This window comes from Malaya genurostris, chromosome 2 (assembly GCF_030247185.1).
Source record: "Malaya genurostris strain Urasoe2022 chromosome 2, Malgen_1.1, whole genome shotgun sequence".
Taxonomy (NCBI): domain Eukaryota; kingdom Metazoa; phylum Arthropoda; class Insecta; order Diptera; family Culicidae; genus Malaya; species Malaya genurostris.
The window spans coordinates 192031801-192050940 of record NC_080571.1 but is presented as its reverse complement, the minus strand read 5'-3'; the positions used below and the strand labels follow the sequence as shown (position 1 = coordinate 192050940).

Genomic DNA, 19140 nt, shown 5'->3' with positions numbered 1-19140 from the left:
GGGGACTAGGGACATAATTTTGTGGCGATGAGATCAAAGAAATTTTCGGTCTTCCAATCGAGTGACATCGTGATTTTTTGTTCTCGCTCAGTTTTGGCATTAAAAATGCCTTATACTTTACTATACTGGCCCGAATGTCAATCAAAAAACTTGTTTTAATCCATTTGGTTTACAGTGGTGTAATGGCCTTTCTCATTAACATTTCGCAAGCAAGCGATGCAAGTTTCATATTGGACAATAACTGTTACCATTGGCATCTTAGAGCTAAGGCAGTGTGCCTTATTATGTCGTTGAATAAAAAAAATTGTTTCCGGAATCGGGAGACTGTCACAGTTGCAACTCTGGTGGATGAGAATACAAGCGAGATAGTGTCATAAAAATCTGATGTAATGTGTTGATGTACAAACACATCAAATCACGACTTACAAATATCTGACACGAATGCCACAAAGATGGTAAAGTGTCATTAATAAAAAAAGACGACTCACAAATCGTTTCTCAGTGGGTTTTAATATTTGACGTGCAATAAACGCTCATCTCAAGCCACACGACGAGATTTTCGCTTGTAGTCTAGTGATTGCACTATAAACAAAGATTAACTGGCAATATAGCATAAGTTGCTGTGCCATCAATTGGCGTCATCTCAAGTGAAGAAGAAGAAGAAGAAACTTTGGTCGTGTCTCGTACACAACCTTGTAGTTTTTTATCAGGAGAAAATTATAACATGTTAGTAAATCATCTATGTGTAACAAAAGACTTAAAGTGTAGGTAGTTTTCGAAAAATACCACTCATTAAATTCTTAGAGACATAGGATCTCTCGCAATGGACTATCGTCAACGACCGCTTACAATTGGACACATTTATGCCTTCAATGTCACTCACTTTACTTGGTGGGAGGATATCGGAGAATCCTTATAGATTTCGGATGTAAATCGTTAACGTTTAATTTTGAACTGTCCGTGCTTTATTTGAAATACTACTCTTTTATAATGATATAAATTTTGCGCGATATAAATGAATTGGGAGAGACTATTGAAGGGATGCAGGTACGCTAATTAAAAGCGTCGCAGTTTGGTGAAGGGTGTGCGCCCAACACTTTACTGGAAGAAATAATAGAACTGTGAGATTATGCAGACGTATAGGATATATATATATATATATATATATATATATATATATATATATATATATATATATATATATATATATACAGGGTGATTTTTTAAGAGCTTGAGAACTTTTTTAAACAATAAAACGCAAAAAATTTGCAAAATCTCATCGGTTCTTTATTTTAAACGTTAGATTGGTACATGACATTTACTTTTTGAAGATAATTTCATTTAAATGTTGACCGCGGCTGCGTCTTAGGTGGTCCATTCGGAAAGTCCGCTTTTTTATCGACAAATTTTGTTCAGCGATGAGGCTCATTTCTGGTTGAATGGCTACGTAAATAAGCAAAATTGCCGCATTTGGAGTGAAGAGCAACCAGAAGCCGTTCAAGAACTGCCCATGCATCCCGAAAAATGCACTGTTTGGTGTGGTTTGTACGCTGGTGGAATCATTGGACCGTATTTTTTCAAAGATGCTGTTGGACGCAACGTTACAGTGAATGGCGATCGCTATCGTTCGATGCTAACAAACTTTTTGTTGCCAAAAATGGAAGAACTGAACTTGGTTGACATGTGGTTTCAACAAGATGGCGCTACATGCCACACAGCTCGCGATTCTATGGCCATTTTGAGGGAAAACTTCGGAGAACAATTCATCTCAAGAAATGGACCGGTAAGTTGGCCACCAAGATCATGCGATTTGACGCCTTTAGACTATTTTTTGTGGGGCTACGTCAAGTCTAAAGTCTACAGAAATAAGCCAGTAACTATTCCAGCTTTGGAAGACAACATTTCCGAAGAAATTCGGGCTATTCCGGCCGAAATGCTCGAAAAAGTTGCCCAAAATTGGAATTTTCGAATGGACCACCTAAGACGCAGCCGCGGTCAACATTTAAATGAAATTATCTTCAAAAAGTAAATGTCATGTACCAATCTAACGTTCAAAATAAAGAACCGATGAGATTTTGCAAATTTTATGCGTTTTATTGTTTAAAAAAGTTCTCAAGCTCTTAAAAAATCACCCTGTATATATATATATATATATATATATATATATATATATATATATATATATATATATATATATATATATATATATATATATATATATATATATATATATATATATATATATATATATATATATATATATATATATATATATATATATCACTCACTTTTCTCGGAGATAGCTGAACCTATTTTCACCGTTTTAGATTCAATTGAAAAGTGTTAAGATGTGATAAGAATATCCCAATTCTCATTCGGATCCAACCCATTAGGAATCAGGAATCAGAACTAATTGGTTCAAGTGGCACGTTCCCCTAGCCTTGTCGTAGCTTCTCATCAATTTCCTGATGGTAAGGGAAGGATAAAAGGAACATGGAAGGGAATTGTGAAGTGAGTGAGGTGGAAAACAGCACAAAACATAAAAAATAAATCGTTCTGCATCCCCGAAAGGATGTCGAACCATCTGCAGGTGCCAAAATGCACAGTTAAGGAAACCTCCAACCTCCGAGAGGATTTAGAGATTTTACAAAAGCTACGCCGTTCTGCAGCCATTGAGTTTGCAATGTCCAGTCAGAGCTCTGATCAGAATACTGCAATGATGCTTGGAAAAATGCAGTAGACACCTTGACATTTTCAGATTCAAAGCTGGTAAAAATGCTTTTGTGTAAGCGCAAGTTTGCAAGCTGCGCCAGTTGCTGGCATGTTTGGATGCAGCCTAAGAACGAATCTTGTGCTTCATCCAACTAGTGGAAAGTGATAAAGCTGGTTTCGGACCAACGAAATCATTCGTTGCACTAGCTCTAGCAAACTCATCAGCCCATTCATTTCCAGTAATACCAGAATGGCCGGGTACCCATAAGAAGTAACATCATTTGAAATGCTGAGGTCTTCAATTTGAGTTCGACATGCGATCACTAGATTCGACCGTGAATCATACGAACTGAGTGCTTTTAAAGCTGCCTGACTGTCGGAACAAAAATAAATTCGTGTACCACAGATTCGCTGCTGAAGTGCTGATTGTATTCCACACAGAATCGCGTAGATTTCTGCTTGGAATACATTACAGTATCTACCAAGTGAATGAGACTACTCTAGCCTTATTTCACGACAGTAGACACTAGCACCAGCACGACCATTCAACAGAGAACCGTCCGTATAACAAACTATGTGTTCATCAAGTTGTCGTTCCAAATAACCAGTCAACCATTCGTCACGAGGAGGATAGCTCACATTGAATGTTTTGAAAGGAAAACCGCATGTAACAGTTAGGTCACTAGGAGCGAGTAAATACTCATCCCAAGTAACCATTTGAGACCACAAGCGAGTGTGGCTAGTAGCATAGTCTATAGGGTTACTGTTTCAAAGCCTTATAACCTTAAGACGGTATGCACAAGATAATGCTTATAGTTTTAGGAACACATGTAGTGGATTAATGCACAGTAGCGCCTCTAAAGCAGCAGTAGGAATTGCCGTGAATGCTTCTGTCATCGCCATTAGGACCATACTTTGGAGATGATTTAGCTTTGACTGAACTGTCGCAACTTCTCCTTTCTGCCACCATACAATCTGTATGCTAATATATGGGATACCAGTAATCATAGGAAATATGTGGTAACTAGCACCGGTGGGACCTTGATCGTATACAGGGGCAACAGGGAATGGGGGGCTTGTTTCCTCTTTTCGGAGCCTAAGTCTGTTCTTAATGTTCAGGGCGGCTTGAAACAGCGTCTGTTTTCGGTGTTAGGGGCGGCTGATTATCATCTTGTGTCAATGTGGGTTTATAAACAGGGCTGAAACAATGGCCCTTCGGCGAGACAGGAGGTTGGTTCAGGCCTAGCAAGCCGGCTGTTACGTATAATCAAGATATAAATACGACTCGGAATAATCGGCAAAGATCTAGGCGACGAACAACGGACTAAGATCGGAATGTTGGCACATGGAACTGCAAATCGCTTGGCTGCCCAGGATACGATCGAAGCTTGAAATTCGCGGCTTCTATGTCGTAGCACTGCGGGAACCAGTGCTGGAAACTGCTACCATCCTTCTTGAATGCCGTATACATGAATACGTTCGCGTTGTTTTGTTAAACTTGCAGCCAAGTATGAGTGTTGTGCATACAACATTGCTGAAAGTCGAGTGCTGGATGCGACTGTATTCTATTTGAATGCCGTGTGCATGAATACGGTCGCGTTGCTTTGGTAAACGGGCAGTCGTGTACAAATAGCACACATATAGCACACAGATGAAAGTGCACTGCACTAGATTTTAAGGAATGCAGTTTGTGACAGTCGTATTGGCACTGGATGTAATGAACGAATGAATGTCATGGGCTGCCTATTAAACTTTCATGAAAACTTTCGTTACGAAGTTAATAATAAGTGTAGGGTTGGGAAACGACTGGACAATGAGTAATTTAGGCTCCAATGTGGCTCTTAGTCTCTTACCCAGTAACTCCTATCCCTACCCGCGGTGTTGGCGGGTTGGTTACGAGTAACCATAGGGAAGATCGGGTAACTAAACCTAGTGGTAACTTGGTCGTATGCTGACAGGGAAAGGGGCCCTCTTAGGAGGATGGTGGAGCGTCTGTACTCCATGTTAGGAGCGGCTTCAAACAGTGTCTGTTCTGGTATCCAGCGGCTGAGTATGAAATGCTGTATCCCTTGCAGCTAAATCCCAGGTGGCAATCGCACCAACGGGATTGTCCTAGTGCTAGTTGTAACGTTAAACAGAGCAAGTACGATGAAACTCCGGCGAGACAGAGAGTTGGCGTAGGCTTAATAACCTACCCGTAAAATATTTATTGCTATTAATACATAAGGAGCTATCGGCATAGACCCACGCGACGAAATAAGGACTGCGACTGGAAACTTGGATCGTGGAACTGCAAGTCGCTAGGTTCCGCAAGCTGCGACAGGATAATATACGACGAACTAAATCCATGCAGGAGCGCATCATCACGCACATAACTCGATCCATCGTAGCCTTGACCAATCGTATCAGTTTGTCCGGGAATCCGTAATCGTTCATGATTTTTTTGCGGACCGAGGCTGACGGCGAATAGCCATCAATCGAGTTGAATCTGTAAACAGCAGAGACCCGCGTAATCTTCGACTGAAAGAGTAAGAGTAAGGGTTGATAACCATCGAAGATTCACAACCCATTGAAAGTGACGATAAGTTATTTGAATGAGAAAGCATTCTATAATGATAAAAAAATATTAGATTTTTCAAATTCATAGGGTAAAATATAGGGTTGTTAACCTCCGTAAATTTACAAATTTTGCAATAAATGTAAATATTATTTTGATAAAAGAGCCATTTGCTGAAAATTAAACGATTCAAGCATTTCAGATGTAAAAGGTTATCAACTACCGAAAGCTCACAATTCATTAATAAATGACGAATATTATTTCAATGAAAAAGAAAGTCTATAGAGATCGAAAATTACTGTATCATTGCTTTTTAACACAAAAATTCAGCAGAAAATTCGATGAATAATAATGTCTATAGTGATCGACTACTACTTTATACATGAATTGTTAAAGTTCACAGGTTTGTCAACCAGTGAAAATTGACAAGTGCAGATTAAATCAGAGGTGGGCAAAAATCGGTACTCTAAAAAATAATAGCCTGTTAACCTTAAATTCCATATACGAAAGTAACAGGAGCGCAGGATTACGTTTGAAAAGTTTGATTTCGTTTAATTTGTATAAGCGGAAGAGAATGAGAGGTAAGCCAACCAACTGGAATTAAAACAAAATCTTTGTTTCTATAATCAATATTCAGAATGGGATATTTTTGTGAGCATTTCCAAAAATTCAAGACCAGACGAGCTGAGTAGAATGTGACTCTCGGTCCTCCGGGCCTCGGGTCAAAAGTAGATTTTCACAGTGATTGCGTTGCCCTTATACATGAGAAAGGCAAAACATTCTGAGCATTGATTAAAGAGACAAACGATTTTGTTTTAATTCATGAATTGATTTACTCTTATGGTCTAATTAGATTCAAATCAGTTAAACGCTATTTAGCATGGATTTGAATTAGTTTGAAATTTATTATCAATACACTAGCAACCATATTGAATATCACCATTCTCAGTGAAAATCGCTGCAGGACTGATAATCAGTGCTGTAAAGCTTCATTCAATTCAATAGAAATCGTATGTGTGCACACACTGACGATCACTCTACTACAGTAAACTTTACATTTTAACACACTATCTTCGCTGTCGTAGTGAAGGGGCATAATCCCGTCCTTCATTCGTTTCTATTTCTACCGAAGCTCAGTTTAACCACCGTCAGTTTATTTCTTGAAGTAACAAAATATCTTTTACAATTCAATGATAGAGCGGTCTTCAAGTGAGGTTCATGTGAACATTCGAATTGGTTCAAGATAATGGATGAAAGGTAAACCAGTCATGATAACTAAAATATTAATTACAAAATAAACATGAATTAATTGTTCCCTCTTTCAGTTTTCATTTTTAATACTTCGAAACACATCTCAATACATTTCAAACAGTCGAAATTATCGATTTTAACTTGCTGGTGATAATTGAAAACCTACATGAGAGCCGCCACACTCTAGGTATCATTATGGTCATTCGCACTTGCTCACTATCCACAGTGAAGACAAGGAAGACAATGAAACAGGTAGACTACAGACTGAGCAAGCAAAACTTCAAGTGACAAGGTACGGTTATTCAATTGACGATTCATTCTGAGAGCTTCGGCAACAAAAGTAAAATGAATGAGAAGGGATATGCTGACAGTCAACGGCCATAAATTTTATTTTCATCTAGTAATATTCGATTGAAATGAAGTTTTACCGCACTGCTGATAATCGTGAGAATGATTTCGAATGATTTTCATTTCATTACCCCGTGTGAGTTTATGGAACATCACTATTGAGTCAGAATTCGTAATTAAAAAACTTTCTGAAAGAAACGTAGAAAAAACTTGTAGTAAAATGAAATTGTTCGTTAAATTTTGAACAAAGGCATGCCATTTTTAACAAATAACATATTTGAATGAAATTTTCACAGATCGTTTATTGTATAATAAACTTAAGCTTATTGTATAAAAATTACAAAAAAAATTTTTTCTATATTTTTCTATACAATTGTTGATAACAATTGATTTTTTTTTCAATATTCTGTTCTTTTAAAAAATCGGGAAACATATAGAATAATACAAAACATCGTAGAATCTGCTGAAAATTTTGTGTGACAGCAATTAATTCAAAACATATGACGAAAATTATGACTCCCGGCATGGTTTTTCATACGCGCCGGTTGTTGCGAAGCGCGCATTTGTCAACACTCATGGTATTTTCCAATGCACATTGACGAATTCGGCGACATGAACACTCAAGTAGGCCGGGGGGCAATATATAGGCCTATGTTTGGACTGGAGAGCCTCCACACGGCAACAAATGACAACGGCCAACGATGCGTGAACTTTGCAGCCTCTCGAGGAATGGTAGTCCGAAGCACCTTCTTCCTCCGCGAAGATATCCACAAAGCCACCTGGAGATCACCTGATCAACATACAGAAAACCAAATCGAACACGTTCTCATCGACCGGCGATTCTTCTCCGACGTCATCAATGTCCACACGTATCGCAGTGCCAACATATATTCTGACCACTATCTTGTCACGATTTGTATGCACTCAGAACTATCGACGGTGCACAACATTCGTCGCACACGAACGCCGAGACTTAATCTAGAGCAGCTACGTAGCGTTCGTACTGTCGAGGAATACGCGCATCAGCTGGAGTTAGTGCTACCAACGGAAGAGCAACTTGGCACGACGACTCTTGAAGATGGTTGGAAGGATATAGGAAATTGAATTGAGGAAATGACTGGTTTGACAGCGAATGCCAGCAGTGGGTCGAAGGGCAAAAGCGAGGATACTGCAACACCGTACGAGAGCGAGGAATGACACAGACAGGTGTGGAACAGACAGAACTCGGTTTTCCGGAGAAAAAAACACTACCATGAAGACCAAGATTTCGAAGCGATGGAACAGCTGTACCGCGCAAATAATACACGGAAGTTCTATCAGAAAGTTAACCGCTCACGTAGAGGCCACATACAACAGGCTGAAGTGCGCAGATATACCAGTGGTAACCTTTTCACGAAAGCATCTGGATGGCGAAACGCAAAATACAGAGAACGACACAGGAATCAATTTGGGTGCATGCTCAGCAAAAGACAGATTCCCAGTAACTGACTTATCGGAAGAGATCAGTAAACTGAGGAACAACAAAGCCGTGGGCAATGACCAATCGCCAGGCGATCTGCTCAAACATAGAGGAGAGGCAGTGGCTAGAGCGCTGCACTGGATGATTTCTAAGATTTGAAAGGTGCAGATTCTACCGCAAAAATAGATGGAAGAAGTAGTATGTTCCATCTACCAAAAAGGTTGTAAGCTTGACTGTTGCAACTACCGCGCGATCGCATTGCTGATTGCCGCCCAAGAGGTACTCTCCCAAATTCTTTGCCGTCGTCTATCACCAATAGCTAAGCATCCGACTAAGACACGAAAATAGGAAACGCAGTGAGCAAGGTAGATCGATCAAGTGGGGGCGATCTACAAAGTGTCCGCACCTTGAGAGGCTGGCGACGAGCAATCATGGACCGAGTTTTATGGAAACGTACATTTGATACAGCAAAGGACATCCCATGACTATAGCTACTAGGTAAGGTAAGAACGCCTCTATATAAATGCAAACTGCAGATGGGGGGAATTTTTATCCTTTTCTGCGATTCTTTGTAACTCTGTATCCGATGTTAAATGGATTTTTTTGGATATCAATTGAAACCACTCTCTGAGGTTCGGTTTCGGACAACCCATCTATTTTCGAAAAATGATGTTTTTTCATAGCGATGCAAGCTACATACACACAAAACCACATTTTATAGTCAAAGCAATAACGAATCGAAAAACCCACCTTTGGATTTTTGTTATAATAAGAAGCACTGTTTACGCAATTTTACTCCATTTAAAAACTAAAATTTCGCGACTGTCAAAACTTAAAATGCTCGGAAAACATAAGTTCTAATACGGGAGAGAAATTGCGCTATACCATCGAATTGTCGGTAATATATTAGCTTTCAAAAGCTTCCACCGAATAATTCACTAATAATTGATATTGAAGCATTTATATATGGGGCATTCCACATAAAATCAGCCACCAAATTTTATTTTCTATATTCTATTTTATTATTCCATACGTATTTTTTTTTATTTAATATTGAAATGGAATGGTGGAAGTGGTAGCAGTGAGTCATTGCTAAAAAAAAAAACAAATTATATAACAAAACGCAGAAATTGACTGATTTACATGTAATTTTGTGAAAATATTTGATTCCTTCGAATTAAAAATTTGAATAAAAAGCTGATAAATTATCACTAGTGTCATTAAAGTTATTTTAAAAAACGTATGTTTTTTTTAAATAATCTAATTGTTAAGTTTCTCAACAATTATTGCGATGCATAGGTATAGTACCTACTCCAACATTTTCAGTTTTTAGAATTGATCCATGCTCAAATACAAGTCAGTGTTACTCTACTTTAATCTAAACAGTCCAAAAACTTCATTGATATCACAATTAGTCAAATCGGTTCAGTACCAACGAAGATGTAACCATTTGAAAATACCGACTGTTTTTGAGGATTGGTAGTCGGAATGTTAAGGAATGGAAAACTGCACAAGTGCGAGCGAGTCGCGCTGCGGCACGGTCCGCGCGTGCGTGTCGTGGTTGGAAAATTCACTACTGCTATAAATAATAATCTATCCACTCTGAACCTTTGCCAGGATTGAGTCAAACCCCTATAGTTCAACAATAAAAAAAGAAAAAAAAATATGTCCATGTTGGAATTTAGTTTTAGTTACTGCTCAATTGAAAACTGCAAACAATTTTGCATCGGTCCAGTGTATATACACACCTAGACAAAATCGTGTAAATTTACGTCTACAAGACCGACATATTCGAGCATAAAAAATTACTCATTTTTACAGTTAATCGATCACAACTTATCTTACCTTACCTAACAGCAGAGATGTCCATCTGCTCTGTGTGACGAAGAGCAAGCAAAATTTCTCTCCTCGCACTGACAACTTCAACGAGAGCTCTTCTCTTTCACATATACACACCACTGTTGTACAAAGTGTGCACGCATCGTGAGTGCGTTTGTTTATTTCCTTTTACCTCCTCCACTGAATCGCACCAAAGTGCTAGAGCATTAGCTAATAAATTCTCTGAGGTGGATGCAGATACTTTCACAGAGGTGTACACGCTGGTGAGCACCCTGGTGTATGGTTTGCGTAGAAGAAGCGTGAGGCACGCAAAATGAGCAAAATAAAACAGTTTATCGTTAAATTTTCGGTTTTCAATGCAAATTTTTCATAACAAGGCCAGTTTTACTCTATTAATTGAAGTTCACAGAAGTGCTCGCTCACCATCACGCTCCAGCAGGGTTTGGATTAACGAAGCAGCGAAGATGAGTATACATGCTTCACGGCGTATGATATTCATGAATATACCTGCTTTATGAATCATGTCGCTTTTGAGGAAGCGTGAGCCTTGTTGCTTTATTGAAGTGGCTGTCCATGCACGAGAATGGAAGAGAGCGAACAATATTCACCCCTACTACTGTTTCTCCTTCTCTCGGTAAGAAAGAAGCTCTAGCTCCAAAATTCACAGCAAAGTAATTTAGCTTCACGGTGCAAGATAGTGATGAAGATTAAATATTCAGTTTTCGCTAACAGACTGATGACTGGCTCTTAACTGTCGCATGTTTCTTCGAGGTCCGAACGCGATTCACATTTGTTTATACAGAATTCAATTTGTGTGCACTGCCACCGCTAGAGCGTTTATTAGAATAAAGGTTTTACTGTAATGGAGACATGTATTTCTCACAGCTCTACCCAATGAAAATTCAATGAAAAAATGTTTAATGCGGAATACTGATTAAAAGACTTATTTTTTATCCTACTGGTTGATTAACTATCATGCACTACTACGATTAAACCCAATTCTACGCTATTGAGCAGGAATTTGATTTACACAAGTAACAAGAGTGCAGGAGTTAGCCAGCAAACGAAGCGTTTGTTTGTTTGCAGTATTTGGTCAGATCGTCATTGCAAATTGCTTCGCTCCTGCTACTTCTGTTTATAATACTCTAGTATAATTAGGAATTATTACCCTATACTAACTTGACACGAATTGAATAAGTGATATGCAACAGTTTTCATGGCATAAAGTCATCATTAATAGTCGTTCCTGTTTGGAGAGCCAGTCATCAGTCTGTTAGCGAAAACTGAATATACAATCTTCATCACTTACTAGCCCCGTTAAGAACGACGTTCAAGACCATGAGAGAGTAAACTATATTCACGGCTTCTGTGCTTCATTAGGACTCTAATACCAGCACACTATACCATCTGTGAATATGTGGAATATATTTGCTTCCACTAGCGTTTTGTTTGTGTGGTTCTTTTTGGCTGGAAAGGCGTTCTCCTCGTGAGCGGTGGAATTGTTCGTTCACAATGCAATGGAAACTATATATTCAAAAATGGCGAAATGGTAGCGCGTATGCACGGAATGCATTAGAACGCAGGTTCGAGTCCTGTCTCTGAGCGTATCTTTTTCCAAAAATTCATCTTTTCTGTTAGTTTTTCTTTCACTTGGCTTCTCCAATATATATTTTCGCTCAGTCGTTGCAAAAACTATATATTCGTTCACCATTGAATGAATATTCCAAACCCTGCGCGCCAGTGATCACTTGGGTGTATTTAGGCGAGAGACGTGAGAGCGATTCGTGCGAAGAGAATATTATATATACATATATATATATATATATATATATATATATATATATATATATATATATATATATATATATATATATATATATATATATATATATATATATATATATATATATATATATATATATATATATATATATATATATATATATATATATATATATATATATATATATATATATTCCGTTCCGGGATCGATGTCATCGGGTTGGTGTGCATTTATATTAAACCCATACAATTACACCATTGAACGAACGATAGAGTGCATTTTGTCTAGCGTTCCAGGTCTAGCCAGGTCTATGAGTCGTTGAGGTTCCAAAGAAAGATCTCATGGTCCCATAAAAAACTCTCGAATTTCATCCGGATTCGACTTCCGGTCATATACTGTTACTGTAGGTTATACTAGTTTATGCACAAACCTGTTTTTCAAAATTCAAAGATAATTATTATTAAGAGAATGAGATATGAGAAAGGCTTCATTACACCTCTAGGTGGATTAAAACTGGATTTTACTTATTGTATCGCTTTTGTTAGGCATTCATTTCCAGAAACATGTCATTTAGACTGCTTACTTACGTTATCAATGTCTCTGCTTCTGTTGATATTGCTTTTAGTTTTTGTCAATTTGTTTAAATAACTATCAGTAGAGCGGTTTCCTTCTAGTTGTAAGCAATTCGTAGGACTGGAAAATGCTGATGTTGATGATGTTTCAAATAATTCACTTTGTATTACAGGCATTGATGATTGGTGTTGGCTTGACGATAAAGTAGGTATGTCAGCAGCAGTTGATGGAAAAAATACATTCGTCCAAATGTCGTTACCACTCGCAATGCTCTTATGAAATTCTTTCGATGTTGAAGGTAAATTGTTGACATCCAAATTAACATTACCAAGCCAACTTTTGCGATCGTTCGAATTAGAACTAGAGTTTTCTAGATTCGAATTCGCGGATACGTAGGGATTGGTTTTCCAGTTCAAGGAGCTTTGATTGTCGTTGTATTCAAGTTGGTTACCACGCCGTTTGTCCCAATCTCGATCTCGTTTTCGACTTTTAGTCAGAAATAAAATGGAGTCATAACCACGATTCTGTGATGAAGGCCGTTCCATTCCGCTTATGTTCTCTATTCTGGTAACGGTAATTGGCCAACTAGTTTCTTGATATTTAAGATTGTCTTCTGTGTTACGGCAATTAATTATATTCGCTTTTGAAATACCATTAATTGGTGGTGTATTTTCGACGATTTGAGCATTGTTGAACATATGATCGTAGCGATCAAGAGCAGTCTATATTCGACAAATGGTACAACCAAACCGAAAAATAAAAAAAAAACAAAAAAAAACAGAAATTTAAAACAAGGCAACTTAAAATTTAAATGGAGAATGGAGCATACAATGAACAGAAATACATATTTTACCTGAGTGTCACATGAGGTATCATTTTCTTCATCTTCCATCATCGCGGCAGTGATAGCTGTAACTATAGAATAATAAAGTTAATTATATTAACAATAAGAGCATATCACAAAATTTCTCCAAAGCCTTATATTATGTGATTGAAATGCCCTTCCTTTTTTTTCTTCCTAGCCAAAATTTCATAAAATATGAAGTTTACGTTTGAACTAGTTATAATGGTGTTGTGTGATATTGTGCTTGAAGGTATAACTATTCAACTATTCTGCTGGATCTGTCGGACACTCTGATCACACAAAATAGTTTATTTTAGTTAGTTAAATTTTTTGAAATTGATGATTTGGGTTGGGGGATATGGGTTCAATAGGACTGTTTATATTTACTTCGGCTTATATTTGTCTACTACTAATCCTAGTTGCTTCACGAGGATGTAAGCAGTCCTACTGCATAATCAAAAACATAAAGATTTGCTGTGGCGATAAACTTAATCGCTTATTGAGAAATCCTAGCGACAGTAGGCAATTCTTATAATACTAACTGTTATGTTATCATTCCAGTGGTTACTAGATTCCTCAAAACTTTAACTATGCGAAAAATGCACCATAGTTTCCGTAGATGCCATTGACCGGTTGGATTTTTTCAAATTTTGCAAAAACTTTGGAATTATTCCAAAATGTTGTAGAATACGAGGTAGGAAATCTTTTTCTAATAATATCATGTGTAAAATACAGAGCATCCATAGCATCCAAAACGTAAAAACCTTGGAATGTTATAACCTTCACTTAAAACTTGCAAAACAATACCCCAAAGTTTTGAAAGTTTTTTAACCAAAGTAAAAATCGCTGAGTATTGTGAATCTGAACGAAAACGAATTCTCCTTCATAAGAAATTCGAAAATTTGCTTACCCAAAACGGTAGAGCCCAACCCCCAAAACTTTCGATACAGTTTTCAGAGAACTTCCTAGTCAATCGTTCATCTCAAAATTTCACAAACGAACAAACAAATCTTCTCAATTTGGGACTAAATAACTGTACCCTATCTTTTTCAAAAACAAATGACGCCAGAACGTCGTCGCCAGAACTATTATAGCTGAAGTCATTGAAAATACTCCATTAAGATAACACCAAACTAAAAATGAAAGAGCTAGTTAAACAATTGCGGGAAAAGCCAGTTTTTCATGTAAAGACTGACAAGCTTGAGCTTGAGCGACCACCCCTGGCTGCTACTCCGTTACTGATCGGGATTAGCTGAAATTGTACAGGGAGTTTCTAGATGATCCGACCCGGGACTGGTGAATCATCCTTCAATGTACATCTTCTGGTAATCCCAGAATTCATTGATCAGTACCGGCGCCGGGCAGGCCCGAACGTAGATCGTCTAAGGAATGGGAAGGGATGTTAGTCCAACACTTGTTGTTCCGGTTTCAAGATGCTCGGATGCACTACTAAACTCACTGACTTCCCGAGTGAACGTTTCAACAATATATTAATTTATTTATTGTTCGAAATATTAATATCAAGTGTTTTTTACTATGTATTCAATATACCGATATATGTTATCTCTGTTATTAACTTTGTAATATCAACGGATTTGCGCAATAGATGATTTTTATCATTCAATTTATAATCCTGAAAGACAATCAATAACATGGAAGAAGAAAACATTCCAAATAAAACTTTTAACCGAAGCGGAAATTGATAGGTTGAATGAAGAGATAATTTAGTAAAATAAAGTAAGTAATTCTTGGTTCATTTTTTTCCGCCGGATTCCACACGGCATCTAGGCTGGTACTGTCCGGAGAGAGGTAATAGGTACTATCAATCTCCTAGTGGACCCCAGCCCCTCCAGTTTTTTATGTAAAGTCTGACAAGGGAAACAAAGTCGTTATTATAGAAAAAGATGATTATGACAATCTAATAACCCAAAAAATTAATGACGGACCTTATAGGAATCAGCGATCCGACCCCCTTTCAGAAATTATTAAAAGAGTAGATAAAACTCCTTGAATCTAATCCATACTTCGATATCAACCTCAGCCGCCTCAAAGTACCTAAACCTTCATTACCAAAAATCAAAGGATTACCTAAAGTCCATAAACCTGGGTATGAAATAAGGGAAATTATTTCTTCAGTAGGAGTCCCTACCCAAAAAATCTCCAAATGGCTAGTGGAAGAATTCAAAAATATGCCGAAAAAGTTTTTTAGTAGGTCTATCTCCAATACACAAGAGTTCGCTACTCAACTTCTAAAATCAGGTGAAATCGAAGATGACGAAATAATGGTATCTTTCGATATAACCGCCTTATTTCCAAGTGTCCCGGTGAAGGATTCAATCAATCTGTTGGAAGATTGGTTACTTCAACAAAAGAGTAGTAGTTTATGGAAATGCAAAGTAAGGTATTATCTTAACCTAACTCGACTTCACATGGATGTGAATTGTTTCACATTTAGAGGTGAATTTTATAAACAATTACAAGGGGCCCCAATGGGTAATCCGCTCTCCTCGTTTTTATGCGAATTATTTATGGCAAACCTTGAATAACTTTGAAGTAAATAGGGATTATTACCTAATCGCTGGTGGAGATACGTTGATGATATATTTTGCATCATCAAACGAAATGATCTATCAAATTTCTTGGTAATAATTTATAGTTTACATAAAAATATTAAATTCACCCATGAGGAAGAGGAAGATAACAGCTTACCTTTCTTAGATATTCTCATTGTCAGGAAGGCAAAATCTTTAACTTTTGAAATATATAGAAAGCCAACCCACACTGACCGTGTCATATCAAACACTTTTGTTCTTATGTATGTACAACGTTTGAAAGTGTGAATGGTTCGAACGTAAACAGTAATATGAATATTTCATAATTTCGAACGTATCGCATACGTAAACAAGAATGACAGCAAAAAATGTAAAAATACTATTACATATTCAACAAGATGAATTATTCTCGATTTAGTTTTTAGCTCTTCCGAGAAACAATAAAATGTAAAAAATAACTCCGCTCCACTACAACTCAGTGACATTCATCGCCAGCCCTTAACAATTTCATTCACAATAGATCGTGATAAAGATTTTTTTCGAATTTTTGTTTTGAATGAACATAGAGAGTTGAACTATAGAAAAATAAATTTTGGCGCTGAGATCGAATTTCTTCAAAATACTGATTGAACACTTAGAAACGAAAATGTTTATCAATTTCCCCACACGTTTATCTAAATGGAGTAGAACCAACGTGTACTTGATTTGCTAGATCCTTCGCATTTTCGGTTAATTTTTCAAAAGGTCATATGATCAAGTGATAGTTTCTATTTGTTGACTTTCTCTTCTATTAATTACCAAGCGGTTTTCACGTTTATCGCTCAACTCTTTGTATAAAATGATACCCGAAACGTTTAACTTTCAAACAGAATTGTAAAATCCAACAGAAAGTGAACAAAGAGAAACTGTCATTTGTTCATATGACCATTTGAAAAATCAACCGAGATTTGTCTTCGTTGACAGCGTCATCTCTGACATATAGGTTGAAATCGCTTCGATGGATGTTCCTGGTAGTTTAGAGGATTTAAGTACATTTACAACTTCTCCGGAAATGATCGTTACCGCATCAAAAAGGCTACAAAATTACAAGATTGTGTAGTAGAGCAAGTGTAAGTTCAAGTCGGTTCGATACTGAACACTGCCAAACGAGTAGTTCATCAGTTCATATTCATCGAGCGGATGACGAGTATTTCATTCATCTATTCTGCATGAAGGCAGGCGTTGACTGAGCAAATAAATGTGACAGATCCTATATTTATAGACTCTGTTTTGTTTAAAAGTTCATACTGTGTAGAACAACGGGGTATTTTTTCATGCATGATGCGAAACCTTCCTATACTGATCGAAGCAGAACTGCTACTGAACGAAATGAAATTAGTGAAGTAACGATCAAAACCGTCGACCGTGTTAGAGAAATCAAGAAGATAATATTATTACGGCATGCTGTGATTGGTTCGTGAAAACATCGGCCAATTCAAGTCAATTTTTTAGCGTTCAAAATTATGACAGAAAAATGTTTATATTTTTTAATTGACATCCGGCCCTGTATAGTGAAGAGTGAGACATTTTTAATGCTAAAACATATGCTGTTCCATTATGTTTAAGGGTGAATGTTTATAAAGTTTATAGCTAAACGAAGCCAATTGGATGTTACATCGACCTGTATTACGTGGATGGAAGATAAGTCGAATTTTTTCCGACTATGCGAATCAAGATTGTTTGTTAAATGGCTGAGGTCTTATTTATGCGATATGATACTACGTGTACAGCTTGGCTCTTGATATTTTTCTCCAATAATCAGTAACCTAGGTCTACTGCAGTTTGTGCTCTGGCTTCTGTGCTGGTTCGTGTGCTGGCTCATGTGTTAGCTCGTATGTAGGATTATGTTTGGAATGCAGAAATGCTTTTTATGTAGATTTATATGTATTATACAGATTTCTACATGTGCATACAAATTCAATACAGAATACGAATTATATACAGATTTAAAAAATGCATTACAGATTTATGCAGATTCCACAAAAAGCAGAAAAGAATAATTCAATCTTTGTCACTTTGACTATATGGATATAGTAGCAGATACGAAATGAAAATCTCGTAATAAATAAATAAATGACAAATTAATTCTGTGAATTAGCACTGGATTATTAATACTTGAAACCTAGTGAAATTTGAACAGATATCACGTTATAAAACTTTCTCAGACTGAGACACGTACATAATTAATAGAAAAACCTGTTTTAATCTACCTAGTGGTGAAATGATGCCTTTTTCATATTATTCATTTTCTATATATTATATATTACAGCAAAAATTCATCGAAATACTACAATTTAAAAAACTTCAGAAATTTTTACTCTTAGTCTTGTGACAGGATATATTTAAAGAGTTTGGCAGGAAATAATTGTCAAATTTATTATCAAAGGCGGCCGCAACACTTATGAGGAAGCGAAGAGTTTCAGGCCTATCAGTCTTAGCGCATTTCTTTTTAAAACAGTGGAACGCATAGCTGATCACTACATCAGGAATGTTAGTTTGGGCGTGCATCCGCTACATGAAATGCAGCATGCTTTCCAGCGTGAAAGGTCCACTACAACCCTGTTACATGATGTTGTGTACAACATTGAAAAAGCTTTCTCACAAAATCAATCTTGCTTGGGAGATAGATATCCTAGATATTGAAGGTGCCTTTGATAACGTGTCTATCAATTCAATTTTGGAAGCAGCCCGTGGTCGCGGCATACCTTCAAGTATCACAAATTGAATAAACGTAATGCTTAGCAATTGACTTCTTTCTTCATCGCTTTGGCAAGCAGAGATTAGAAAACTGAGTGTCTATTGAAAACTAGAAAACTGAGTGCACTATTCCCACTTTTATGGTACCTTGTCGCTGATGGTTTGTTAAGGAAACTTTATAACCTTGGATTCCCGACTTACGGTTTTGCTGACGATTATCATATATTGATGACCGCCCAAGAAGCAAAGATTTGAAATTCAAAACTTGCAATTTAAAAAAAGTTGTGCAAGATTTATCTGTTTGAAATCAGCGTAAAACTACATCATTTCATACGCTATGAATACAAAACTCAATCAGAAGACTTGTATGTGGTTTGCATTTTGCTGAAATAATGCGCAGACATGACATTACGTTTTAAAGATATTGAACGGAAACTTAAGTTTATCAAAGTTACTTTCGTAGGCATATATTACCCATTGAGCAAC

The 19140-nt window shown here is 37.0% G+C and overlaps 1 protein-coding gene across 10 annotated transcripts in view; it reads right to left on the bottom strand.

The window, feature by feature from the left end:
- LOC131432914 (E3 ubiquitin-protein ligase TRIM37-like) overlaps positions 1-19140 on the bottom strand; it is a 67058-nt gene that overhangs the window by 15623 nt on the left and 32295 nt on the right. For 6 of the 10 annotated variants that reach the window (XR_009229992.1, XM_058599498.1, XM_058599499.1 and 3 more), the window contains exons 10-11: positions 13376-13437; positions 12537-13244 (exon numbers count right to left, since the gene is read on the bottom strand). Coding sequence is in view for 9 of the 10 variants with exons in the window: in XM_058599498.1 (XP_058455481.1) it covers positions 12537-13244; positions 13376-13437 (770 nt within the window). In the remaining variant the exon portion in view is untranslated. Of the gene's footprint in view, positions 1-2289; positions 5233-12536; positions 13245-13375; positions 13438-19140 lie in introns of those variants that run through there. The other 4 variants (XM_058599502.1, XM_058599500.1, XM_058599501.1 and 1 more) reach the window with 2 other exon arrangements.